This window comes from Atractosteus spatula, chromosome 13 (assembly GCF_055471065.1).
Source record: "Atractosteus spatula isolate fAtrSpa1 chromosome 13, fAtrSpa1.hap1, whole genome shotgun sequence".
Classification (NCBI taxonomy): Eukaryota; Metazoa; Chordata; class Actinopteri; order Semionotiformes; family Lepisosteidae; genus Atractosteus; species Atractosteus spatula.
Window position 1 is genome coordinate 37,121,332 of NC_142718.1, and position 27,697 is coordinate 37,149,028.

General features: G+C 40.7%; 5 protein-coding genes and 1 pseudogene across 6 annotated transcripts; all 6 read left to right on the forward strand.

The window, feature by feature from the left end:
• Window positions 1–996: 996 nt before the first annotated feature.
• Window positions 997–2,673, forward strand: LOC148822331 (gamma-crystallin M2-like). 2 transcript variants are annotated; one of them, XM_088930623.1, is made up of 3 exons: window positions 997–1,005; window positions 1,662–1,904; window positions 2,398–2,673. In XM_088930623.1, exons 1-3 carry the CDS (start codon window positions 997–999, stop codon window positions 2,671–2,673), a joined length of 528 nt encoding a protein of 175 aa, XP_088786749.1. The 2 variants fall into 2 exon arrangements, with proteins under 2 accessions (XP_088786749.1, XP_088786748.1); XM_088930622.1 differs by lacking the exon at window positions 997–1,005 and adding an exon at window positions 1,543–1,566.
• Window positions 2,674–5,804: 3,131 nt separating this feature from the next.
• On the forward strand, window positions 5,805–6,890 carry LOC148822332 (gamma-crystallin M2-like). The gene is made up of 3 exons (XM_088930621.1): window positions 5,805–5,828; window positions 5,924–6,166; window positions 6,615–6,890. Exons 1-3 carry the CDS (start codon window positions 5,820–5,822, stop codon window positions 6,888–6,890), a joined length of 528 nt encoding a protein of 175 aa, XP_088786747.1. The 5' UTR covers window positions 5,805–5,819.
• Window positions 6,891–9,632: 2,742 nt separating this feature from the next.
• LOC148822333 (gamma-crystallin M2-like) lies at window positions 9,633–10,887 on the forward strand. The gene is made up of 3 exons (XM_088931015.1): window positions 9,633–9,656; window positions 9,752–9,994; window positions 10,612–10,887. Exons 1-3 carry the CDS (start codon window positions 9,648–9,650, stop codon window positions 10,885–10,887), a joined length of 528 nt encoding a protein of 175 aa, XP_088787141.1. The 5' UTR covers window positions 9,633–9,647.
• Window positions 10,888–14,296: 3,409 nt separating this feature from the next.
• LOC148822334 (gamma-crystallin M2 pseudogene) lies at window positions 14,297–15,401 on the forward strand (annotated as a pseudogene).
• A 5,426-nt stretch (window positions 15,402–20,827) lies between these two features.
• LOC148822335 (gamma-crystallin M2-like) lies at window positions 20,828–21,854 on the forward strand. The gene is made up of 3 exons (XM_088930172.1): window positions 20,828–20,851; window positions 20,947–21,189; window positions 21,579–21,854. Exons 1-3 carry the CDS (start codon window positions 20,843–20,845, stop codon window positions 21,852–21,854), a joined length of 528 nt encoding a protein of 175 aa, XP_088786298.1. The 5' UTR covers window positions 20,828–20,842.
• A 3,023-nt stretch (window positions 21,855–24,877) lies between these two features.
• LOC148822336 (gamma-crystallin M2-like) lies at window positions 24,878–25,904 on the forward strand. Its single transcript, XM_088930173.1, has 3 exons — window positions 24,878–24,901; window positions 24,997–25,239; window positions 25,629–25,904. The coding sequence occupies exons 1-3, from the start codon at window positions 24,893–24,895 to the stop codon at window positions 25,902–25,904; spliced, it is 528 nt and encodes a 175-aa protein (XP_088786299.1). The 5' UTR covers window positions 24,878–24,892.
• The last annotated feature ends 1,793 nt before the right edge of the window (window positions 25,905–27,697 follow it).

The window sequence follows — 27,697 nt, forward strand, 5'->3', positions numbered from 1 at the left end:
TCTAAACTAACAAGTAAAAGTGATTAATGTCAAAATGTACTTGAGTGTTGAAGTATGTCTTTTCATTAAAACTCAGAGATCTCAAAGACAGCAACTGAATGTTTCGTTGACTTAAAAATTCGTTGTACAGTACGATGTCAGTCAAAGTCCTTGACAGTTAATTCAGAGCATCCTTTTCTTAGAAAGTACTCCCCATTAATAAACAGGGTTTACTGGCATTGTAGTTCCAGTAGACTGTTCACTAAAATCTTATTGCCATACATAGGAAACAAGGAAACAACAGATGACTTTAGCTATAAAGTGCTGGTTTAAATATGAATTCTAAAAGTATCTAAAAAAATATTAACAAAGATGTAACAATAAATTTGGGGTTAAATACCTCAGTAACGTTCTAAGACTATATTGTTAATGAATCAATGAAACATTTATTTTATCTATAAGAGAATAATCTATTAAAGGTTTTAAAAAATTCTAATTGAATGTATTTGTCTAATTTAAAGTGCTATCCACTAAAAATTAAACAAATTTAATCAGATTCCATCAGCAACATTTAATGTTTTTTATCTTTAAATTGTTTAAGGATTAATTATTTGAAAGAACCTAAGCTACAGTACAGTACATGACATCAGTCTCCTGATGTAACAACAACTTTGGCTAAAAACATGACCTTTGTTTCAAACAGCAATATAGGCTAAATGGCCCATTTTCATTACTTCCAGAATCTCTTCTGTGTGATAATTGTGAAAGCAATGTTCCAGCAACTTTCTGAACTTCATGCTCATCAAAAGTCATGCTTATTCTTTGACAAACTGGCACAGGAACCATGCCAAACATGTATGGATAGAAACCATTGTTAAATCATAATGGAGAGCTGTACAGCAAACCACATGCTGCTAATTCATCAGCTTCATATATTTGAAGAACAAAAAAAACAACCCTGTATTTTTCTATAAAAGTTTGGTAAATATAATGTTACATTTGCTCTAAAGCAGCAAAATGGGAAAGGTAAGATCTCTGGCCATATACTGGTGAATGATATACAGTATGCTGATTCCTCTTCTCTTTTTTAGTTTAGAGTTTTATTATCAACTCTTATTTTTTCAACTTTTTTTTAAGTTTCTATGCATAAATAAAGCACTTTTGGCCACTAACAACAAGGAAGATTATCACCATGAAGTGAGCAGTTTAATAAATTTGTTTTACACTGCATAATTTATGCACAATCCTGTTTCCTCTGGAAATGCTCATTACAAAATGCTAAAAAGCATTTCCGCCATTAATTTGCTCATCTTTGTTTCAGTCTTAATGATGGTTATACAGTATATTCTCAATGGAAAAAAGGTTTTCCTGTTTAGGTTTAGACAATAGTTTGCATTCTAACATCATACAACGGTAATTCACACTGTATTGAAAGCAATTGTAGGCCAGTTTGAGTTAAAGCAATGCAATAGTGCAGCTGACCAAGCAGAAGTGGACAGTATTCACGTGCCCTTCTGCTGGGTATAAATAGGAGCAGGAGTGTAGATCACAGACAGCATCTGCTCACTAACCATCACCATGGGGAAGGTACAGTACCTCTGTGTTTACAGATTGTAGTTTCAGAGATGTACAGTAGATGATGAAGAACAGTAGAGTAACACCGTTGTTTTGCCCTTTTGCAGATCATCTTCTACGAGGACAGGAACTTCGGGGGGCGCTCCTATGAGTGCAGCAGCGACTGCGCTGACATGCACTCCTACTTCAGCCGCTGCAACTCCATCCGAGTGGAGAGCGGCTGCTGGATGGTGTACGAGCGCCCCAACTACATGGGCTACCAGTACTTCCTGCGCAGGGGCGAGTATCCCGACTACCAGCGCTGGATGGGCTTCAACGACTGCATCAGGTCCTGCAGGATGATCCCACATGTAAGATTATGAGACTTGCTCTGCTCAGTTTTTATTAGGATGCTATTTAAGGTTAGTTGAGTGCAAATGTTAATTCAGATAATTAAATTAGCTTTTATATTCCATGCATTTCACATTTGAAAGTAGTACTTTAGGCACACAGCCAAAACTATCATCCTAAATTCCACTTGAAATATTAGAAATAGTGAGAGATAGTGCTAAAAAGCACAGTACTTTCATAAACACATAGTATGTTGGAAGCAAAAAAAAAAATGTTTAACTATGAATAATGCAAATGCCAAATGAATGGTTTTTACACTAAAACAATGAGCTTTTCAGACAGTTGTGGGCAACATAAGGTTTCACTGTAATGGCTATTGCAAAGTATGGCTTTTAACCAATAACACAAAAAACTAGGATTCACTTAGCAAAGTAATGCTAATGCTAGTATTTTGAGAACTTACGAAGGCAAGTCCCAGCTCAGTCCATGTTACGGAATGTCTTGTGTTCACAGTACCAAGGCTCCTACAGGATGAGGATCTACGAGAGAGAAGGCTTCGGAGGCCAGATGATGGAGTTCATGGACGACTGTCCCAATGTCTACGACCGCTTCCGTTACCATGACATCCACTCCTGCAATGTGATGGAGGGCTACTGGCTCTTCTACGAGCAGCCCAACTACAGAGGCAGGCAGTACTTCCTGAGGCCCGGAGAGTACAGGAGGTTCAGCGACTGGGGAGGCATGAGCCCCAGGATCGGCTCCTTCCGGCGCATCATGGACTTCTGTTAAATAAAGAGCAATTATTTCTTATTTGTGAGAACACAATAAATAAAAAAAAACAATCTCATACATTCGTCTTTGGGTCTTTTCTTCAAAAGGAGTGCACACGGTGCTTTAGACAGTAACCCAGAAGTGAAGACGTAGCTGGTCAGTAGTTGTAGCAGAGAGCAAGTAGGAAGGACATTTGACTGCTTTTATATCCGTCTGCCAGATAAAGCACACCACGGGAGGTGTTAAGGCTGTTTCTCCACAGGTTCTTCAATTTCCTTGAACTTGGAGAGCAAGCAGTAAACCCTGAGCTCTGAGACCGCTGATTGCATCAGTTATTCACACAGAATTAGAAAGCGGTCACTTGGTCTTTTGAAACACGAAATTCTGTGAACAATTTAAATGACCAATGTTTGAATGCATGTTGTAGAAATCAGACAGTGTGTCAATTTAGTTAAGACTTGTTAGTTTTTACAGCTGATTTAATGAAAAGGTAAAGAAAAACCACCACAGAGTAAAACTCAGGCCGGGCTGGTAAACGTTATAACTTGGCTATGTCAATCGTATTGATTATTGAAGTGGCAGTTTATGCTTTACATTGTTACTGTAGAGATCTTTGAGATGATAATAATAATAATAATAATAATAATAATAATAATAATAATAATAACCCTTTATTCGTTTATAGTTACCTTTATATAATAATCACATTTAGCAAAATATGCATTTAAGGATATCAACACAATTATTTGTAATATTTCTGAGAAACTTCAATATCTTTTCAGATGCAGTTTAGACACCTTTAAAATGTTATTAAATCTATCAAAATGTTTTCAGTGTGATATTTTCTCTGGACTCATGCCTAAGTTTGTGTGTTGAAGTGTCCAGTGCAGAAAGTGCTATTGTATCTTGATCTTACTTGAACCCAGCTCACCAGCTGTAAAAGTGGGAAAAAGCACTGCTGGGGGTGGTCACTGTGAGGACTGGTGCCCCACCCAGGGGAAGAGTCACGTGCTCTCTAGTCCGCTTAACCCTACAGAAACCAGGAGGAGCTCTGGCCTGCTGAGCCACTGTGATTTGGACTTTACCTTTTTATGCTGTACCTCTAAAACATAATGCATTGCTTTTCTTCCTCTCTTCTTCCAAACAAAAAACTGATTTCATGTCATTGATAGAACTACAATAATTACATGTCGTCTAGGTGCTCTGAAGAAGGGTGAGGCAGTGCTTCACAGGTCTGGGGGCCTGTGTTTGACGGAGGCTCTGTATATTAATAGTTGTCTCTGATCTGCACCCGGTGTGAGTGTGCGAGGGAGTGTGTCTGAGTGAGGGACTGGCCTTGTGCCCTGTACCACTGTCACCTCCTAAGCATGAAGTAGTTACTGAAAAGAAGTGGGCAGATATTCTGATTAACAGAGAACAAAAAGACAAGGTAAAGCTTTCATTTATTTGTTTTTTAACCTACTCAATGTCTGCATGAAGGCAAAACAATTGTAAAGAACCCTTAGAGAACAGGAAGTCAAATACAAGACTACCACGATCTGGTCATCCCTTCTGGGATTGAGATTAGTATCAAATCATCCATTCATCCATTCTCTGTTCTGCCTCACTCAGCTCAGGGCTAGAGGGCAGCCAGAGCCGATCCTGGCAGGAACAGGCACAGGGCAGGATACACCCTGGACAGGACGCCAGTCCATTGCAGGGCACACAGACACACACTCACAGCAGACCCAATTTTCCCAGAAGCCAATTAAGCTCCCAGTATGTCTTTGGACTATGGGAGGAAACTAGAGAACATGGAGAAAACCTAAATGAACACAGGGAAAAAACACAACCTCCACACAGATCGAACCCCTGAACTGGAATTGAACTCAGGGCCTCGGTGCTGTGCCACTTGCTCACATGACTGCATTGAAAAGGGCTTCTGAAAAGCTCAGCTTGTCATTTCAGCAGAAGTTGAGCTCTTTGGCTCTGATATGTGAGTCTGGGTCATGTCACTATCCATGTGTGACTCTTCCCAAATAGGCAGTCTAAAGTTGAGATAGGGAAGGCAACACATAACCAGAACCCAGTCACTTTTCAGCAAAATAACAACCCTCGTAATATCTGTGGTCACTGAAAGATGCTCTTCTTGTCCAGTCAGAGTGAAGTCTCCTGTATGATACCCTGGAGCTTGCAAGATGATTCCCACGCACAACTGGCCATGCCTGCGGAGCATGTCAGAAGTTCCTCCTCAAACAGTAGAGTGTCTTAAACAGCTCTTGATCCACAATTGTGTGTGTGTACTATAGGGTAGAGGCTGTGAACTTTTACATTTTATTTTCCTTGTTTATCAGCTAAAAACTAACTGACCATCCATTACAGTGGTTCCCTGTCCTGGTCCTGGTCCCCTGCACACCTGCTAGTTTTTGTTGCAGCCGAGCCCTCAGTGGCACTACCAAACCCTTCAGGGACTTCATGACATTAATTTGAACAGTTTGTTCCCAGCTCTTCAACATGTTGGAGAATTTAACCATTGTATTTTGTGAGCTAAATAAAATCTCAAACTTGTGCCAAGAAACAAAATGCAATTATACCAATGTCTTAGATCAATTAAGGCCACAATTATCTAATTAAGGTGGGATGGAATGAAAATCAACAGGAGCAACAGGTGTGTGGGACACCAGGATCAGGACTGGGAACATCTGATCTATTAAATGCAATCAATGAATGTGGTCCTTATCAATACAAACATAGAAAAAGCACAAGAAAGCAATCAATATTAAAAGAAAAAAAACAGTGCATCATTGAAGGCACTGAAATCCTTATTTGATCGCTATAGTTTTGTAATAGTCTTAATGAAGAGGATTGAACATACATTATTCAAAATGATTGCCACAGAAAATGCACAAACTGCAAGAGTAATTTCAGCCTTGCAAAGTAACTTTACAACATTGTAAGCAACAAACGAAAGCACAAATATATTGTAATCCTTTTTGTTTACGTATGCATGCTATACAATGGTACTTCACACTGAATAGAAAGCAACTATAGTTCAGTTTTAGTTAAAGCAATGCAACAGTGCAGCTGACCAAGCAGAAGTGGACAGTATTCATGTGCCCTTCTGCTGGGTATAAATAGGAGCAGGAGTGTAGATCACAGACAGCATCTGCTCACCAACCATCACCATGGGGAAGGTACAGAGCCTCTGTGTTTACAGATTATAGTTTCAGAGATGTACAGTAGATGGAAAAGCGCAGTAGAGTAACACTGTTGTTTTGCCCTTTTGCAGATCATCTTCTACGAGGACAGGAACTTCGGGGGGCGCTCCTATGAGTGCAGCAGCGACTGCGCCGACATGCACTCCTATTTCAGCCGCTGCAACTCCATCCGAGTGGAGAGCGGCTGCTGGATGGCGTACGAGCGTCCCAACTACATGGGCTACCAGTACTTCCTGCGCAGGGGCGAGTATCCCGACTACCAGCGCTGGATGGGCTTCAACGACTGCATCAGGTCCTGCCGTTTCATTCCTCATGTAAGTTGCTTTGTATTTTTATAGGAATTAAACAATCAGATTGATATATTTTTAAAACTTGAAAATATAGATTTTGGCAAGAAACAGTGAATCAATTATCTTCAAGCCAGAGCTGTTTAAATGAATCAGTGTTTAATCTATTTTTTTTAAATTGATTTAGTCTTAAAGTACTTAAAATAAACTCATATAATCCAGAGTATTCAACTTTGTGTGTCTAGAACCATAAAAAATGTCTAATACTGAAGATAAATGGCTCTGACAGACAAAGAAGCCTGTAGGTTTATGAACAAAGTCTTGAAGGTTATCTCCAGACTGTTTGTTTCAAAGTTTATAAATGATATTGATCCAATTGAAGTATAGTCCGCCCTTAGCAAAGCAATGTTTTTTTGAGAACTTACTAAGGCAAGTCCCAGTTCAATCCTTGTTGAGGAATGTCTTGTGTTCACAGTACCAAGGCTCCTACAGGATGAGGATCTACGAGAGAGAAGGCTTTGGAGGCCAGATGATGGAGTTCATGGACGACTGTCCCAATGTCTACGACCGCTTCCGTTACCATGACATCCACTCCTGCAATGTGATGGAGGGCTACTGGCTCTTCTACGAGCAGCCCAACTACAGAGGCAGGCAGTACTTCCTGAGGCCTGGAGAGTACAGGAGGTTCAGCGACTGGGGAGGCATGAGCCCCAGGATCGGCTCCTTCCGGCGCATCATGGACTTCCATTAGTCAACACTTGTGAAGGATGATTTCAAAGTGTCCTGATAATTAAGAATAAAGAATTTTGTTAAAAAATGGATCTCTGCAATTTAAGTTTATTTATGTGTTCTCCTTATATGTTTTCCTTTAAAAATTGAATGGATTATACATTAGGCAATGTGTTACTAATTGTTTTTATCACACTAGATTAAAACCCAGAGACTCAGCAACAAATACCAATTCTTAACTATCTCTCCTGGAAAGTGAGATCAAACCAGTTTCTTTATTTGCACAACTCTTAAGTAGTTTCAGATCACACATAGGGTTTTGTCTTATATTGTAGAAGCACATGTGTAGCAAAATAGTACACCTTTATGATGCCAATTAAGTGCTGTACAAATTGCATGCAGCATACTGTATAATACAAAGAGCCCAGTCCAAAACTTTTAGGAATGTTTCAGAATATTATTCCCATTCATGTGTTGTGAAAGAAATGGCCAAGAGCTTCCACAGGATATTGGTGATTTTACAGGGACAGGACAAATGTGAAATTGATTTACAGTGTGCTTACTGGCATGTGAGCAGTGAACACACTTTGTCAGGGACCTCAGTGTTGATCTGCTTCCGGATTAGGTCCCTCAGCTCTGGTGCTCACAGTGGTGGAAGAAAGCCCTCCTTCTGATGAATCCACTCCACACTAAAGAGAAATCTGAACCTTGGTCTTGTTCAGTACAGTCTGGCAGAAGATGATGAATACAAATTCAACATCCATTCCCGTTGACCATGTTCTGCCTTGTGTTTCCACCATTTCCCCATATTTCTCATGTTTCCAGCTGATCGGCCAGTTGGTTGGCTTCAGCAAAGACTGACTATGGATTCTCCGACAATCCTTTTATATTACTGTTTACACTAAGTGTCTCATATAAACTCAATGTTAACCTCAGTTCTTCAGCATCATACAGTACTTCCTTCTGTCTGTCACTGTACTGCAAAATCATATGTGATGCCTGCATTTATACTACGCACATATCTACATTTATGGTCTTCTTCCAGGTGACTGCCTGCAATTGAGCATTGTCTGAATTTATTTTGGAATTTCCTCTGCTACAGGACATTTACATTTACAGTGTTTTTGGTATCATCTGTGAAACTGAATTTACTAAATACATCTAGATCACGGGTTTTTAATTTGGTCCTAATACAGGTCCCTGTGTTACTACACTCAAGATATCCAGGTTTGAGCTGTCTTCTCAAATATGTATTTTTTTCTTTTGTTTTTTATAAATTAACCAACTCCAAATCCAAATAAGTCCTCTAACTATGATGCCAACTTTAATTAAATTAAACATCTTTAATTGAATATAGCCTCATATTAGCTTTAAGCAAGCATCAGCTAATAGGACTGCAATTATGTCACAGCCTTATACTCTCAAGAGTTTCAGATCCATGGAGCAAAATATGATTTCTGAGATTTGAAGCTTCCACAGTGTGAACTAAAGGTGTACAAAATATTTTCAAAAGGGTGGAGTGTTAAACAATTCATGATTCAAGGGCTCAGGAAAAAGACAATATCAGATCTCACATAACATCATTGAATAACTTTAATTTCCAATAATAACCTACAGTGCCATGACAAGCCCAGGACATAAACACATGTGGGGTTGTATCGCTTCACTCTACCACTGGTTTTGAAACAATGTAGACAGTACCAAACCACATGTCAGCAATCAGTTCCTTTTCCAAAAGAGAGCTCTCAAGAAATCGGAGTGAAACATGTGACTCAAGGGGTTCATCAATATTGATCACAGGCATCTACCCTGTATCATCACTTCAGGAATGTCCCAGGGCGAAATGTGGATTTTGTGCCGCCAGACTTGAAAGAGGTCATATTTTAGAGAGTGAGAACTCATAGAAAGCTGTTGTGTTATAATGTTAAAAGTACCACTAAAGATTGTACTGGCTTGTTTTGAGAGTTTTTTTTACTTCAGCTTAAAAAAATCCTTTGTTTGGGCTTTGGACAAAGCAATAAAGATAGTCAAACACATTTCATCTCGCTCAGATGAGTAACAAGCCAATTTATTGTATATTTGTTAGAATTAACTGAACTCCTTTCAACTATGAAGTTACCAAATTATCAAGTCATTTTCTTCGTTGAGGAACACAAATGAAATGATTATGTTTTACTAAAAACATCAGTTGTGATTTATCTCTTTAAGTACCAGACTCCAATACATCTGCTCAGATGGCTCTCAAGGTAAAGAAACAGTGAGTTTAGCACTGTATCAAGACAATTTTCAAGAGTCTTTAAATTGCATTTTGCTTTTGGATGTCTTTAATCTAAAACACATTACTACAAGTGCTCATGAAATATTTAAAAATAAAGAAAACGTGAATTTATAAACTCCAGGTTTGCTTACAAAGATGTGTAACAAACTCTCCAGATTGTGTGAAGTGGATAAGCTGCATGTACAGTATCTGGAGTGTTCTGGGTAAGGGATTGTACAAAACAGAAAGAGACATTCTCCATGTATTCATAAAACAAAGAGAAAATGGAGAGTGAGCCTGTTAAAAAAAGACAACAACAATGTATGTATGCTGACCGAGCATGCATGTTATACAATAGTACTTCACACTGAACAGAAAGCAATTGAAGGACTGTTATAGTTAAAGCGATGCAATAGTGCAGCTGACCAAGCAGAAGTGGACAGTATTCACGTGCCCTTCTGCTGGGTATAAATAACAGCAGGAGTGTAGATCACAGACAGCATCTGCTCACCAACCATCACCATGGGGAAGGTACAGTACCTCTGTGTTTACAGATTGTAGTTTCAGAGATGTACAGTAGATGATGAAGAACAGTAGAGTAACACTGATGTTTTGTCGTTTTGCAGATCATCTTCTACGAGGACAGGAACTTCGGGGGGCGCTCCTATGAGTGCAGCAGCGACTGCGCTGACATGCACTCCTACTTCAGCCGCTGCAACTCCATCCGAGTGGAGAGCGGCTGCTGGATGGCGTACGAGCGCCCCAACTACATGGGCTACCAGTACTTCCTGCGCAGGGGCGAGTATCCCGACTACCAGCGCTGGATGGGCTACAACGACTCCATCAGGTCCTGCAGGATGATCCCACCTGTAAGTTACCGTGGAAATTTACAACCATTAAACCATTATGTCTGGACATTTTTTAAAAATATTTTTGTGAGCATACATATAATTTATATACTTCAAATAAGACCATATAACCAAGAGTATTCAACTTAGCGTGTGTAGAATCACAACAAAATGTTTTAACCATTAAACCATTATGTCTGGACATTTTTTTAAAATATTGTAACACAATGGGGGTTCAGGTGGGCGCCCACATCACCGCTCTGGTAAGCCGGCTCTTACACACCACTGACGGCCGTATGCGTTACAATATTTTTTAAGATTAATTTTTGTGAGCATACATATAATCTATCCACTTCAAATAAGACCATATAACCAAGAGTATTCAACTAAGCATGTGTAGAATCACAACAAAATGTTTTCTAATACTGAAGATAAATGGCTCTGACAGACAAAGAAGCCTGTCAGCAAGTTTATGAACAAATTCTTGAAGGTTATCTCCAGACTGTTTGTTTCAAAGCTTATAAATGATATTGATACAATTGAAGTATAGTCTACACTTAGTAAAGCAATGTGATTTTGAGAACATAATAAGTCAAGACCCAGGATAGTACGTGTTAATGAATGTCTTGTGTTCACAGTACCAAGGCTCCTACAGGATGAGGATCTACGAGAGAGAAGGCTTCGGAGGCCAGATGATGGAGTTCATGGACGACTGTCCCAATGTCTACGACCGCTTCCGTTACCATGACATCCACTCCTGCAATGTGATGGAGGGCTACTGGCTCTTCTACGAGCAGCCCAACTACAGAGGCAAGCAGTACTTCATGAGGCCCGGAGAGTACAGGAGGTTCAGCGACTGGGGAGGCATGAGCCCCAGGATCGGCTCCTTCCGGCGCATCATGGACTTCCATTAGTCAACACTTGTGAAGGATGATTTCAAAGTGTCCTGATAATTAAGAATAAAATCTTTTGTTAAAAAACAATCTCTGCAATTTAAGCTCATTTGTTTCTTCTCTTTAAATGATTTCCTTTAAAATTGAATGGATTATACATAAGGCAATGTGTTACTTATTATTTTTTATCTCACAAGAGATTAAAATTCAGAGACTCAGCAACAAGCACCATTTCCTTTCTCACTCTTTCTGCAGAGTGAGATCGAGCCAGTTGGTTCATTTACATGAATCTTAAGATACATTTCAAATTAAAGGAGTTTTCTCCAATACTTTAAAACACTTCTGTAGCAAAATAAAACATCGGTATGATGCCAGTTAATGTTAGTGTCACGTCCGCTGCTAATCGGAATCCTCCTCACAAACAGTTTCTTCCCAGTCAAGCACCAACTGGAGGAAATCTCTGCAAACACAACCGATCTATCCCTTCATCCAATCAGAGTGCCACACTTGTTAAAACACCCTCCACTTCCAAACTTACTTAAGTCTTCTCCGTTTCACTGAACGCTGCTTGGTATTGTTAGCTTCTTCGGAACTCCTTGCCTCGCATTATTAACTTGCTCTTGCCTTTTTGGATACTTGAAACCGGATCTTACCTTTTGACCTCAATCTCATCTAGCGTTTCAGATTTGTCTGCCTTCTCCTCCTGGATTCTCTTTGGTATCGAACCCAGAATTTGCCCCTGACTACATCTCTGCCTAATGTTTTGGATAACTCAAAATCTCTCCTCACTCAGCTCTACAAGTCCACATAGGGTTCTTCACTCTTTCTACAATGCGCAGCGTTACAGGTACAGTAGGTGCTTTCCAAATGGCAGTTTAGACTACAAAACGCCCAGTCTGTGATTCTCAGAAACAGTTTCAGCATCATGCTTCATTCATGTGTCATGAGAGAAATGGCCAAGAGCTTCCACAGGATATTGGTAATTTTACAATGACAGGACAAGTGTGAAATTGACCTACAGTGTTCTTAACTACAAGTGAGCAGTGAACATACCGTGTCAGGGACCTCAGTGTTAATTTATTCCAGGTAATGTGCCTCAGCTCTGGTGCTTACAGTCGTGGAAGAAAGTTCTCCTCCTGATGTGGCCATTCCACAGCGAAGAAATGTCTTTAACTGAACCTTGGTCCTGGTCAGTAAAGTCTAGCAGGAGAAAAAGAATTAAAATTCATATCCTTCACTGCTGCTCATGTTCTCCTGCCTGTTTCCAACAGAATCTGATCTACAGTGAGTTTTCTAAACCACAAGTTCATATTGGATACTGAAGATGTTGATTAAATTTGCAAGAAAGTTACACAGAGTGTCTGTCTCATTTGAGATGCTTCAAGCTGATTGATCAGTGATCGGTTGGTTGTTTGGCTTCAGGAGGTATTGCCTTCTGAAGTTTCCTACAGTCCATGTGTGATAGTGATTGGGCTTAATGTCTCATATCAATTCAGTGTTAACCTCAGTAATTCAGCAACAAGCAGATCTTCCTCTTTCTGTCCCTCTACTGTGAAATAATTTGTATTACCTGTGTGTTATAGTCTGCACATGTCTACATAAACATTCTTCTGTTAGGTAATTGCACACAATTCTGTGTTGTCAATTTTGTATTCAGAATTTCCTCTGCTGCTTTTAAGGTGATTTTATTGCTTGTTGTTTTTAGGGATCATCTGTGAACTTGAGTACTTTGCTAACTGCACCAGAATCTAGATCATTGATATAAATTAGATCCTAATACAGGTCCCTGTGGCACTCCACTTGCTAAATCATCAAAGTTTGAACTTCCTCCTCATGCATTGATCCTTTTTTTTAGAAATTGACCAATTCTAATTTTTAAAAAGTGCATTACCTTGGATGTGAAGAAAGATATGAGATGTAAAAAAGGGGTTCTTTCTGCACAAAGACTTCTTTTGGTGCAAAACATTCCATGCTTCAGCACTTTTGGCTTATGGCAGGGAATGGAGTTAACTAATAAGAGATTTCAAGTGTGAGCTAGAGACTCCCTAACTATGGCAAGATAAGACCAGCCATTCAAAGTCTTCAAGGTCTTGAGAATGTCCAAACACAGGTGACATCCCCCCATTACCATGGTAACAATTTGTGTCAGAAACAGCTTAACTTTGCGATATAATCTGGAGCTCTACGCCTATAACTTTAACAGTTCCGAAAGAATTGTTCCTTGCATGCAATAAAACTCACTTGTTCAGCTTCATCTCTGGGTCCAGAACTTATATGTTTGTTACAACAGATGCCTACAGTCATACAGTAAATTAAATTAAAATGAATCTTCAATCAAATACAGACTCATATTAGCTTTAAGCACACATTAGCAGAGAGTGTTCCAATGTTTCAACAGCTAAAAGACTCTGAAGAGTCCAAATTATCTTTTCTGGGCTTTGCAGCTTTCACAATGTGAGCAGAAAGTGAGCAAAAGTATTTAAAAAGGACAGAATGTAAATCAATGTTGCAAGGGCTCAGAAGACGCTATGACCAGGATTCATGTGACATAATTGAAAAACCTTCTTTTCTTGTGATAAAACACAGTGCTATGACTAGAGCACATCATATACAAATAAGTCAAAAGTCAATTCTCCTTCCACAGTATATCTCAGAGTATAATTACAGAACAGAGAGTCAAATAGTTTTTACCCAACTCAGTTATGTGACATGTTAATTAATTTTTAGGCTTTATCTAAATCCATTCAACATTGAAGTCAAACAATTATGCAATTTTCTCCTTTTATAGACACAAATCTTCTTAACATGTTTCAACAAAACCTTTGTTTATGACTTGGCTGTTCCACTGTCAGACTCCATCTCTCTTCCTCAGATGGCTCACAAGTCCATAAAGCAATTGTCTGTTTTGTGCAAGTGTATTAATGGACTGATTTTTTAAATGCTTCAATTGTGTACTGTTATCAGAAGTTTAAATCCAAAGAAAACTCTCTTTGTAATGCAGTACTCCTCTTATTCAAGAAATTGTTGTGTTCATTTCTGATCACTAGGCTTGCTTACCAAAATATGTAGCAAAGCCTCTCCAAACTTCTTTAAAATGGATAGGCTGCAAGAACCTGCAGTGTTTCTGAAAGGGGACTGTACTGAACAGTAAGAGAAATTCTGCATATAATCATAGAACTAGAAAACGATGGAAAGTGAGAATGTTAAATAAGGACAGCAGGTATGTGATGTATGGATTCTGAGTATGTATGCATTCTGCACAATGGTAATTCATACTGAACAGAAAGCAATTGTAGGCCAGTTTGAGTTAAAGCAATGCAATAGTGCAGCTGACCAAGCAGAAGTGGACAGTATTCACGTGCCCTTCTGCTGGGTATAAATAGGAGCAGGAGTGTAGATCACAGACAGCATCTGCTCACCAACCATCAGCATGAGGAAGGTACAGTACCTCTGTGTTTACAGATTGTAATTTCAGAGATGTACAGTAGATGAAAAAGTGCAGTAGAGTAACACTGTTGTTTTGCCCTTTTGCAGATCATCTTCTACGAGGACAGGAACTTCGGGGGGCGCTCCTATGAGTGCAGCAGCGACTGTGCCGACCTGCACTCCTACTTCAGCCGCTGCAACTCCATCCGAGTGGAGAGCGGCTGCTGGATGGTGTACGAGCGCCCCAACTACATGGGCTACCAGTACTTCCTGCGCAGGGGCGAGTATCCCGACTACCAGCGCTGGATGGGCTACAACGACTCCATCAGGTCCTGCAGGATGATCCCACCTGTAAGTTACTGTGGAAATTTACAACCATTAAACCATTATGTCTGGACATTTTTTTAAAATATTGTAACACAATGGGGGTTCAGGTGGGCGCCCACATCACCGCTCTGGTAAGCCGGCTCTTACACACCACTGACGGCCGTATGCGTTACAATATTTTTTAAGATTAATTTTTGTGAGCATACATATAATCTATCCACTTCAAATAAGACCATATAACCAAGAGTATTCAACTAAGCATGTGTAGAATCACAACAAAATGTTTTCTAATACTGAAGATAAATGGCTCTGACAGACAAAGAAGCCTGTCAGCAAGTTTATGAACAAATTCTTGAAGGTTATCTCCAGACTGTTTGTTTCAAAGCTTATAAATGATATTGATACAATTGAAGTATAGTCTACACTTAGTAAAGCAATGTGATTTTGAGAACATAATAAGTCAAGACCCAGGATAGTACGTGTTAATGAATGTCTTGTGTTCACAGTACCAAGGCTCCTACAGGATGAGGATCTACGAGAGAGAAGGCTTCGGAGGCCAGATGATGGAGTTCATGGACGACTGTCCCAATGTCTACGACCGCTTCCGTTACCATGACATCCACTCCTGCAATGTGATGGAGGGCTACTGGCTCTTCTACGAGCAGCCCAACTACAGGGGCAGGCAGTACTTCATGAGGCCCGGAGAGTACAGGAGGTTCAGCGACTGGGGAGGCATGAGCCCCAGGATCGGCTCCTTCCGGCGCATCATGGACTTCAACTAGTCAACACTTGTGAAGGATGATTTCAATGTGTCCTGATAATTAAGAATAAAATCTTTTGTTAAAAAACGATCTCTGCAATTTAAGCTCATTTGTTTCTTCTCTTTAAACGATTTCCTTTAAAATTGAATGGATTATACATTAGGCAATGTGTTACTTATTGTTTTTTATCTCACAAGAGATTAAAATTCAGAGACTCAGCAACAAGCACCATTTCCTTTCTCACTCCTTCTGCAGAGTGAGATCGAGCCAGTTGGTTCATTTACATGAATCTTAAGATACATTTCAAATATAGGGTTTTCTCCAATACTTTAGAAACACTTGTGTAGCAAAACGACACATTGGTATGATGCCAGTTAATGTCAGTGTCACGTCTGCTGCTAATCGGAATCCTCCTCACAAACAGTCTCATCCCAATCAAGCACCAACTGGAGGTAATCTCTGCAAATGCAACTGATCTTTCCCTTCATCCAATCAGAGTGCCACACTTGTTAAAACACCCTCCACTTCCAAACTTACTTAAGTCTTCTCCGTTTCACTGAACGCTGCTTGGTATTGTTAGCTTCTTCAGAACTCCTTGTTTCGCATTATTAACTTGCTCTTGCCTTTTTAGATACTTGAAACAGGATCTTCCCTTTTGACCTCGATCTCGTCTAGCGATTCAGATTTGTCTGCCTTCTCCTCCTGGATTCCCTTTGGTATCGAACCCAGAATTTGCCCCTGACTACATCTCTGCTTAATGTTTTGGATAACTCAAAATCTGTCCTCACTCAGCTCTACAACTCCACATAGGGTTCTTCACTCTTTGACCTCAGTGTTAATTTATTCCAGGTAATGTGCCTCAGCTCTGGTGCTTACAGTCGTGGACGAACGTTCTCCTTCTGATGTGGCCATTCCACAGCGAAGAAATGTCTTTAACTGAACCTTGGTCCTGGTCAGTAAAGTCTAGCAGGAGAAAAAGAGTAAAAATTCATATCCATCATTGCTGCCCATGTTCTCCTGCCTGTTTCCAACAGAATCTGATCTACAGTGAGTTTTCTAAACCACAAGTTCATATTGGATGCTGAAGATGTTGATTAAATTTGCAACAAAGCTACACAGAGTGTCTGTCTCATTTGAGATGCTTCAAGCTGATTGATCAGTGATCAGTTGGTTGTTTGGCTTCAGGAGGTATTGCCTTCTGAAGTTTCCTACAGTCCATCTGTATTAGTGATTGGGCTTAATGTCTCATATCAATTCAGTGTTAACCTCAGTAATTCAGCAACAAGCAGATCTTCCTCTTTCTGTCCCTCTACTGTGAAATAATTTGTATTACCTGTGTGTTATAGTCTGCACATGTCTACATAAACATTCTTCTGTTAGGTAATTGCACACAATTCTGTGTTGTCAATTTTGTATTCAGAATTTCCTCTGCTGCTTTTAAGGTGATTTTATTGCTTGTTGTTTTTAGGGATCATCTGTGAACTTGAGTACTTTGCTAACTGCAACAGAATAAATTAGATCCTAATACAGGTCCCTGTGGCACTCCACTTGCTAAATCATCACAGTTTGAACTTCCTCCTCATGCATTGATTCTTTTTTTAAAAAAATTGACCCATTCAAATTTTTAAAAAGTGCATTACCTTGGATGTGAAGAAAGATATGAGATGTAAAAAGGACTTCTTTTGGTGCAAAACATTCCATGCTTCAGCACTTTTGGGTTATGGCAGGGATGGGAGTTAACTAATAAGAGATTTCAAGTGCTTGCTAGAGACTCCCTAACTATGGCAAGATAAGACCAGCCATTCAAAGTGTTCAAGGTCTTGAGAATGTCCAAATTCAGATGTCCTCCTGCCATTACCATGGCAACAATTTGCATCAGATATGGCTTAACTTTGCTATATAATCTGGAGCTCTACGCTTATAACTTTGAAGAATTCCAAATGAATTGTTCCTTGCATGCAATAAAACTCACTTGTTCAGCTTCATTTCTTGGTCCAGAACTTATGAGTTTGTTACAACAGATGCCTACAGTCATAACGTAAATGAAATTAAATTTAATATTTAATCAAATACAGGCTCATATTAGCTTTAAGCACACATTAGCAGAGAGTGTTACAATGTTTCGACAGCTAAAAGACTCTGAAGAGTTTCAGATTCACAGTCCAAAATACCTTTTCTGGGCTTTGCAGCTTTCACACTGTGAGCAGAAAGTGAACAAAACTATTTTTAAAAAAGGACAAAATGTAAAACAATGTTGCAAGGGCTCAGAAGATTATATGTCCAGGTCTCATGTGACATAATTGAAAAACCTTCTTTTCTAGTGATAAAACACAGTGTTATGACTGTCAGGTAACCTATAGGTAGAATTGGAGAATCCTTGTGCGTGACCGGAATACCACAGAATGCAGAGTAGCAAAGGGACGATCCGAAAAACGAAATCCAAAGGCTGGGTAGATAAGGGAGGCAAAGGGTTCGGTAACGAGAGATATCCAAAAACAATCCAAAAGTCATAATCCAGAAGGCGAGGTCAAGTGGCTGAAGCAGAAGATTCGTAACGGGAGATCAGTCAAAAGGCTTGGAAACGCGCACTGGAGAATACTACAAGAGGATTCTCAATAGTGAGCATGGGAAGGTGTGGGAGGGGAGTTTAAATACTGAAAGGAAAGGGGTGTGATTGGATGATTGGTTAGGGAGTGAGAATTTGAGGAATCTGGTGCATGTGAGAATGAGATTGTGAAGCAGTGGTTCTGGGAATGCAACGTTGTTTGCGAGGGAGAGTGTGGGGTGTGACAGGGATAGAATGGCGTTTCCGAGGTAGAGTGTGGGGCGTGACTCCTGACGACCCCAGATAGCGAGTACGAAAGAAGTCATCGATTAGGCTGTGATCCAAAATATCTTTCTCGCAGACCCAGGAACGTTCCTCAGGACCATAGCCCTCCCAGTCGACTAGAAATTGCCGGCGGCCTCGGAGCCAAAGGCCATCCAAGATCTTATTGACCGTGTAGGAAGGTAGACCGTCAATGAGTCGTGGTGGGGGTGGAGGTGGCCGAGGCCGGGAGAGGGGGGATCTGTGGTAGGGTTTCAGGAGAGAGACATGGAAGGAGGGGTGCACCCTGAGAGTTGGAGGAAGAGCAAGATGATAGGTTACAGGGGTGAGCTGGGAGAGGATGCGAAAAGGTCCAATATAACGGGGTCCCAACTTATGTGAAGGCTGTCTAAGGGGTAAGTTTCTAGTAGACAGCCAGACAAATTGTCCTCGTTGTAGTCTGGGCACAGGTCGTCGATGATGGTCAGCGGTGGTCTTCTGTCTCAAGGAGGTCTTCAGAAGGGCGGATCTGGCTTGTCTCCAAATTCTCCTGAGGAAAGTGAGGCGTGTCTGGAGGCAGGGAATATCCGAATCAGGGATAGAGTCCGGGAGAAGAGAGGGTTGGTATCCTAGAGAGCAATAGAAGGGGGACATCCCAGTGGTGGAGGAAGAGAGAGAGTTATGGGCATATTCAGCCCAGGGGAGGAGAGAGACCCAGTCATCTTGAGAAGCAGAGACGTAAGATCAAAGGTAAGTAAGAAGGTCCTGGTTGGTTCTTTCTGTCAGTCCATTGGATTCGGGATGATAGCCAGACGTGAGAGATGTGGAAGTCCCAAGAGATTTGCAAAAAGTTCTCCAGAATCTTGAAAGGAATTGAGGTCCTCGATCAGATACGATATCCACAGGAATGCCGTGAAGTCTGAAGACATGAAGAATGAAGAGGTCGGCCATGTCTTGGGCAGATGGAAGGGCAGGAAGAATGAAATGAGCCGACTTCGAGAATCTATCTACCACGACCATAATGGTGGTTTTGCCTTGACTCTCGGGAAGATCCTTCAGAAAGTCCACTGAGATGTGGGACCAAGGTCTTCTAGGGGTTGGGAGTGGTTGGAGTAGACCGGGCTTCTTGAGATGGGAGGATTTGGACATGGCACAGATGGGACAGGCCTACACGTACCCAGCAAAATCAGTCCTCATAGAAGGCCACCAGAAATGTCTAGAGATGAATTCCAAGGTACGTTTGACACCGGGGTGACCTGCAAACAGTGAATCATGACCCCAGTGAAGAACAGTGGAGCGTATGGTATCAGGAACAAAGAGTCTGTCTGGAGGACATTGGGGGGGAACGGTTTGGTTGTGAAGTGCACGTTTGATTTGGTTCTCCAGGACCCATCTAATAGCAGCCACGATTCCCTCAGGGGGTATAATAGGTTCAGGAGGGTACAAAAAGCCAGGCGCTGACGTTCATCCTGGCTCTGCATCTGGTTTCCGCACCGTGCGAGTCTGGGACCTGGAAGAGCGTGGTCCCGTTAAGGTTTTAACCTCTGTTCCTGTTCCTTGTCCGCTGGTTCCGACCCGGTTCATGTTTTTAATTCCTTGTTTGGATGGATCACCTGGCTATGGACTTTATTGTGTTTTTGGATTCCCTCTATGGATTACTTTTGGATTGTTTGCCTCGGCCACACCTCCCCCGTGCACCAGCGCACTTTGGACACGCCCCCCTGTTTTCATCCCCGTATTCATGCATGACTTTTTCCTAGTGTTTCCCGATTTCTTCGGATTGTGTCGTCCGCATAGGGTCCGGAAAGAACTGTTCGTTACAATGACTAGAGTTCATCACATACCAATTAGTCAAAAGTCAATTCTCCTTCTAAAGTATACCTCAGAGTATAATGACAGCACAGAGAGTCAAATAGTTTTTACCCAACTCAGTTATGTGACATGTTAATTCATTTTTAGGTTTTATCTAAATCCATTCAACATTGAAGTCAAACAATTATGCAATTTTCTCCTTTTATAGACACAAATCTTCTTAACATGTTTCAACAAAACCTTTGTTTATGACTTGGCTGTTCCACTGTCAGACTCCATCTCTCTTCCTCAGATGGCTCACAAGTCCATAAAGCAATTGTCTGTTTTGTGCAAGTGTATTAATGGACTGATTTTTTAAATGCTTCAATTGTGTACTGTTATCAGAAGTTTGAATCCAAAGAAAACTGTAATGCAGTGCTCCTCTTATTCAAGAAATTGTTGTGTTCATTTCTGATCACTAGGCTTGCTTACCAAAATATGTAGCAAAGCCTCTCCAAACTGCTTTAAAATGGATAGGCTGCAAGAACCTGCAGTGTTTCTGAAAGGGGACTGTACTGAACAGTAAGAGAAATTCTGTATATAATCATAGAACTAGAACACGATGGAAAATGAGAATGTTAAATAAGGACAGCAGGTATGTGATGTATGGATTCTGAGTATGTATGCATTCTGCACAATGGTAATTCATACTGAACAGAAAGCAATTGTAGGCCAGTTCGAGTTAAAGCAATGCAACAGTGCAGCTGACCAAGCAGAAGTGGACAGTATTCACGTGCCCTTCTGCTGGGTATAAATAGGAGCAGGACTGTAGATCACAGACAGCATCTGCTCACTAACCATCACCATGGGGAAGGTACAGTACCTCTGTGTTTACAGATTGTAGTTTCAGAGGCCTACAGTAGTTGGAAAAGCACAGAAGATTAACACTGATGTTTTGTCCCTTTGCAGATCATCTTCTACGAGGACAGGAACTTCGGGGGGCGCTCCTATGAGTGCAGCAGCGACTGCGCTGACATGCACTCCTACTTCAGCCGCTGCAACTCCATCCGAGTGGAGAGCGGCTGCTGGATGGTGTACGAGCGCCCCAACTACATGGGCTACCAGTACTTCCTGCGCAGGGGCGAGTATCCCGACTACCAGCGCTGGATGGGCTACAACGACTCCATCAGGTCCTGCAGGATGATCCCACCTGTAAGTTACTGTGGAAATTTACAACCATTAAACCATTATGTCTGGACATTTTTTAAAAATATTTTTAAGATTAATTTTTGTGAGCATACATATACTCTATATATTTCAAATAAGACCATATAACCAAGAGTATTCAACTGAGCATGTCTAGAATCACAACAAAATGTTGTCTAATACTGAAGATAAATGGCTCTGACAGACAAAGAAGCCTGTCAGCAAGTTTATGAACAATTTTTTAAAGGTTATCTCCAGACTGTTTGTTCCAAAGCTTAAAAATGATATTGATCCAATTGAAGTATAGTCTACACTTAGTAAAGCAATGTGATTTTGAGAACTTACAAAGTCAAGACCCAGGTTAGTAGGTGTTAATGAATGTCTTGTGTTCACAGTACCAAGGCTCCTACAGGATGAGGATCTACGAGAGAGAAGGCTTCGGAGGCCAGATGATGGAGTTCATGGATGACTGTCCCAATGTCTACGACCGCTTCCGTTACCATGACATCCACTCCTGCAATGTGATGGAGGGATACTGGCTCTTCTACGAGCAGCCCAACTACAGAGGCAGGCAGTACTTCCTGAGGCCTGGAGAGTACAGGAGGTTCAGCGACTGGGGAGGCATGAGCCCCAGGATCGGCTCCTTCCAGCGCATCATGGACTTCCACTAGTCAACACTTGTGAAGGATGATTTCAAAGTGTCCTGATTACTAAGAATAAAGAATTTTGTTAAAAAATTCATCTCTGCAATTTAAGTTTATTTATGTGTTCTCCTTAAATGATTTCCTTTAAAATTGAATGGATTATACATTAGGCAATGAGTTACTAATTGTTTTTTTATCTCACAAGAGATTAAAATTCAGAGACTCAGCAACAATCACCATTTCCTTTTTCACTCCTTCTGTAGAGTGAGATTAAGCCAGTTGCTTCATTTGGATGAATCTTAAGATACATTTCAAATATAGAATTTTCTCCAATACTTTAGAAACACTTCTGTAGCAAAATAACACATCGGTATGATGCCAGTTAATGTTAGTGTCACGTCCGCTGCTAATAGGAACCCTCCTCACAAACAGTCTCATCCCCATCAAGCACCAACTGGAGGAAATCTCTGCAAACATAACCGATCTATCCCTTCATCCAATCAGAGTGCCTCACTTGTTTAAACACCCTCCACTTCCAAAATTACTTAAGTCTTCTCCGTTTCACTGAACGCTGCTTGGTTTTGTTAGCTTGAAACCGGATCTTACCTTTTGACCTCAATCTCGTCTAGCGATTTGGAGTTGTCTGCCTTCTCCTCCTGAATTCTCTTTGGTATCGAACCCAGAATTTGCCCCTGACTACATCTCCGCTTAATGTTTTGGATAACTCTAAATCTCTCCTCACTCAGCTCTACAACTCCACATAGGGTTCTTCACTCTTTCTACAATGCGCAGCGTTACAGGTACAGTAGGTGCTTTCCAAATGGCAGTTTAGACTACAAAACGCCCAGTCTGTGATTCTCAGAAACAGTTTCAGCATCATGCTTCATTCATGTGTCATGAGAGATATGGCCAAGAGCTTCCACAGGATATTGGTAATTTTACAATGACAGGAGAAGTTTGAAATTGACCTACAGTGTTTTTAACTACAAGTGAGCAGTGAACATATCGTCTCAGGGACCTCAGTGTTAATTTATTCCAGGTAATGTGCCTCAGCTCTGGTGCTTACAGTCGTGGAAGAAAGTTCTCCTTCTGATGTGGCCATTCCACAGCGAAAAAATGTCTTTAACTGAACCTTGGTCCTGGTCAGTAAATTCTGGCAGGAGAAAAACAATTAAAATTCATATCTTTCATTGCTGCCCATGTTTTCCTGCCTGTTTCCAACAGAATCAGATATACAGTGAGTTTTCTCAACCACAAGTTCATATTGGATGCTGAAGATGTTGATTAAATTTGCAACAAAGCTACACAGAGTGTCTGTCTCATTTGAGATGCTTCAAGCTGATTGATCAGTGATCGGTTGGTTGTTTGGCTTCAGGAGGTATTGCCATCTGAAGTTTCCTACAGTCCATCTGTATTAGTGATTGGGCTTAATGTCTCATATCAATTCAGTGTTAACCTCAGTAATTCAGCAACAAGCAGATCTTCCTCTACCTTGGATGTGAAGAAAGATATGAGATGTAAAAAAGGGGTTAACTGGTTTCTTTCTGCACAAAGACTTCTTTTGGTGCAAAACATTCCATGCTTCAGCAGTTTTGGGTTATGGCAGGGATGGGAGTTACTGTAACTAATAAGAGATTTCAAGTGTTTGCTAGAGACTCCCTAACTATGGCAAGATAAGACCAGCCATTCAAAGTGTTCAAGCTCTTGAGAATGTCCAAACACAAGTGACATCCCCCCATTACCATGGTGACAATTTGTGTCAGACACGGCTTAACTTTGCTATATAATCTGGAGCTCTACGCCTACAGTATAACTTTAACAATTCCGAATGAATTGTTCCTTGCATGCAATAAAAGTCAGTTGTTCAGCTTCATCTCTGGGTCCAGAATTTATGAGTTTGTTACAACAGATGCCTACAGTCATACCGAAAATTAAATTAAAATGAATCTTTAAGCACATACAGACTCATATTAGCTTTAAGCACACATTAGCAGAGAGTGTTACAATGTTTCGACAGCTAAAAGACTCTGAAGAGTTTCAGATTCACAGTCCAAAATATCTTTTCTGGGCTTTGCAGCTTTCACACTGTGAGCAGAAAGTGAGCAAAAGTATTCTAAAAAAGGACAGAATGTAAATCAATGTTGCAAGGGCTCAGAAGACGCTATGACCAGGATTCACGTGACATAATTGAAAAACCTTCTTTTCTAGTGATAAAACACAGTGCTATGACTAGAGCACATCACATACAAATAAGTCAAAAGTCAATTCTCCTTCCACAGTATACCTCAGAGTATAATTACAGAACAGAGAGTCAAATAGTTTTTACCCAACTCAGTTATGTGACATGTTAATTCATTTTTAGGCTTTATCTAAATCCATTCAACATTGAAGTCAAACAATTATGCAATTTTCTCCTTTTATAGACACAAATCTTTTTAACATGTTTCAACAAAACCTTTGTTTATGACTTGGCTGTTCCACTGTCAGACTCCATCTCTCTTCCTCAGATGGCTCACAAGTCCATAAAGCAATTGTCTGTTTTGTGCAAGTGTATTAATGGACTGATTTTTTAAATGCTTCAATTGTGTACTGTTATCAGAAGTTTGAATCCAAAGAAAACTCTCTTTGTAATGCAGTGCTCCTCTTATTCAAGAAATTGTTGTGTTCATTTCTGATCACCAGGCTTGCTTACCAAAATATGTAGCAAAGCCTCTCCAAACTGCTTTAAAATGGATAGGCTGCAAGAACCTGCAGTGTTTCTGAAAGGGGACTGTACTGAACAGTAAGAGAAATTCTGCATATAATCATAGAACTAGAACACGATGGAAAGTGAGAATGTTAAATAAGGACAGCAGGTATGTGATGTATGGATTCTGAGTATGTATGCATTCTGCACAATGGTAATTCATACTGAACAGAAAGCAATTGTAGGCCAGTTCGAGTTAAAGCAATGCAATAGTGCAGCTGACCAAGCAGAAGTGGACAGTATTCACGTGCCCTTCTGCTGGGTATAAATAGGAGCAGGACTGTAGATCACAGACAGCATCTGCTCACCAACCATCACCATGGGGAAGGTACAGTACCTCTGTGTTTACAGATTGTAGTTTCAGAGGCCTACAGTAGTTGGAAAAGCACAGAAGATTAACACTGATGTTTTGTCCCTTTGCAGATCATCTTCTACGAGGACAGGAACTTCGGGGGGCGCTCCTATGAGTGCAGCAGCGACTGCGCTGACATGCACTCCTACTTCAGCCGCTGCAACTCCATCCGAGTGGAGAGCGGCTGCTGGATGACGTATGAGCGCCCCAACTACATGGGCTACCAGTACTTCCTGCGCAGGGGCGAGTATCCCGACTACCAGCGCTGGATGGGCTACAACGACTCCATCAGGTCCTGCAGGATGATCCCACCTGTAAGTTACTGTGGAAATTTACAACCATTAAACCATTATGTCTGGACATTTTTTAAAAATATTTTTAAGATTAATTTTTGTGAGCATACATATACTCTATATATTTCAAATAAGACCATATAACCAAGAGTATTCAACTGAGCATGTCTAGAATCACAACAAAATGTTGTCTAATACTGAAGATAAATGGCTCTGACAGACAAAGAAGCCTGTCAGCAAGTTTATGAACAATTTTTTAAAGGTTATCTCCAGACTGTTTGTTCCAAAGCTTAAAAATGATATTGATCCAATTGAAGTATAGTCTACACTTAGTAAAGCAATGTGATTTTGAGAACTTACAAAGTCAAGACCCAGGTTAGTAGGTGTTAATGAATGTCTTGTGTTCACAGTACCAAGGCTCCTACAGGATGAGGATCTACGAGAGAGAAGGCTTCGGAGGCCAGATGATGGAGTTCATGGATGACTGTCCCAATGTCTACGACCGCTTCCGTTACCATGACATCCACTCCTGCAATGTGATGGAGGGATACTGGCTCTTCTACGAGCAGCCCAACTACAGAGGCAGGCAGTACTTCCTGAGGCCTGGAGAGTACAGGAGGTTCAGCGACTGGGGAGGCATGAGCCCCAGGATCGGCTCCTTCCGGCGCATCATGGACTTCCACTAGTCAACACTTGTGAAGGATGATTTCAAAGTGTCCTGATTACTAAGAATAAAGAATTTTGTTAAAAAATTCATCTCTGCAATTTAAGTTTATTTATGTGTTCTCCTTAAATGATTTCCTTTAAAATTGAATGGATTATACATTAGGCAATGAGTTACTAATTGTTTTTTATCTCACAAGAGATTAAAATTCAGAGACTCAGCAACAATCACCATTTCCTTTTTCACTCCTTCTGTAGAGTGAGATTAAGCCAGTTGCTTCATTTGGATGAATCTTAAGATACATTTCAAATATAGAATTTTCTCCAATACTTTAGAAACACTTCTGTAGCAAAATAACACATCGGTATGATGCCAGTTAATGTTAGTGTCACGTCCGCTGCTAATAGGAACCCTCCTCACAAACAGTCTCATCCCCATCAAGCACCAACTGGAGGAAATCTCTGCAAACACAACCGATCTATCCCTTCATCCAATCAGAGTGCCTCACTTGTTTAAACACCCTCCACTTCCAAACTTACTTAAGTCTTCTCCGTTTCACTGAATGCTGCTTGGTTTTGTTAGCTTGAAACCGGATCTTACCTTTTGACCTCAATCTCGTCTAGCGATTCGGAGTTGTCTGCCTTCTCCTCCTGAATTCTCTTTGGTATCGAACCCAGAATTTGCCCCTGACTACATCTCCGCTTAATGTTATGGATAACTCAAAATCTCTCCTCACTCAGCTCTACAACTCCACATAGGGTTCTTCACTCTTTCTACAATGCGCAGCGTTACAGGTACAGTAGGTGCTTTCCAAATGGCAGTTTAGACTACAAAACGCCCAGTCTGTGATTCTCAGAAACAGTTTCAGCATCATGCTACATTCATGTGTCATGAGAGATATGGCCAAGAGCTTCCACAGGATATTGGTAATTTTACAATGACAGGAGAAGTTTGAAATTGACCTACAGTGTTTTTAACTACAAGTGAGCAGTGAACATATCGTCTCAGGGACCTCAGTGTTAATTTATTCCAGGTAATGTGCCTCAGCTCTGGTGCTTACAGTCGTGGAAGAAAGTTCTCCTTCTGATGTGGCCATTCCACAGCGAAAAAATGTCTTTAACTGAACCTTGGTCCTGGTCAGTAAATTCTGGCAGGAGAAAAACAATTAAAATTCATATCTTTCATTGCTGCCCATGTTTTCCTGCCTGTTTCCAACAGAATCAGATATACAGTGAGTTTTCTCAACCACAAGTTCATATTGGATGCTGAAGATGTTGATTAAATTTGCAACAAAGCTACACAGAGTGTCTGTCTCATTTGAGATGCTTCAAGCTGATTGATCAGTGATCGGTTGGTTGTTTGGCTTCAGGAGGTATTGCCATCTGAAGTTTCCTACAGTCCATCTGTATTAGTGATTGGGCTTAATGTCTCATATCAATTCAGTGTTAACCTCAGTAATTCAGCAACAAGCAGATCTTCCTCTACCTTGGATGTGAAGAAAGATATGAGATGTAAAAAAGGGGTTAACTGGTTTCTTTCTGCACAAAGACTTCTTTTGGTGCAAAACATTCCATGCTTCAGCAGTTTTGGGTTATGGCAGGGATGGGAGTTACTGTAACTAATAAGAGATTTCAAGTGTTTGCTAGAGACTCCCTAACTATGGCAAGATAAGACCAGCCATTCAAAGTGTTCAAGCTCTTGAGAATGTCCAAACACAAGTGACATCCCCCCATTACCATGATGACAATTTGTGTCAGACACGGCTTAACTTTGCTATATAATCTGGAGCTCTACGCCTACAGTATAACTTTAACA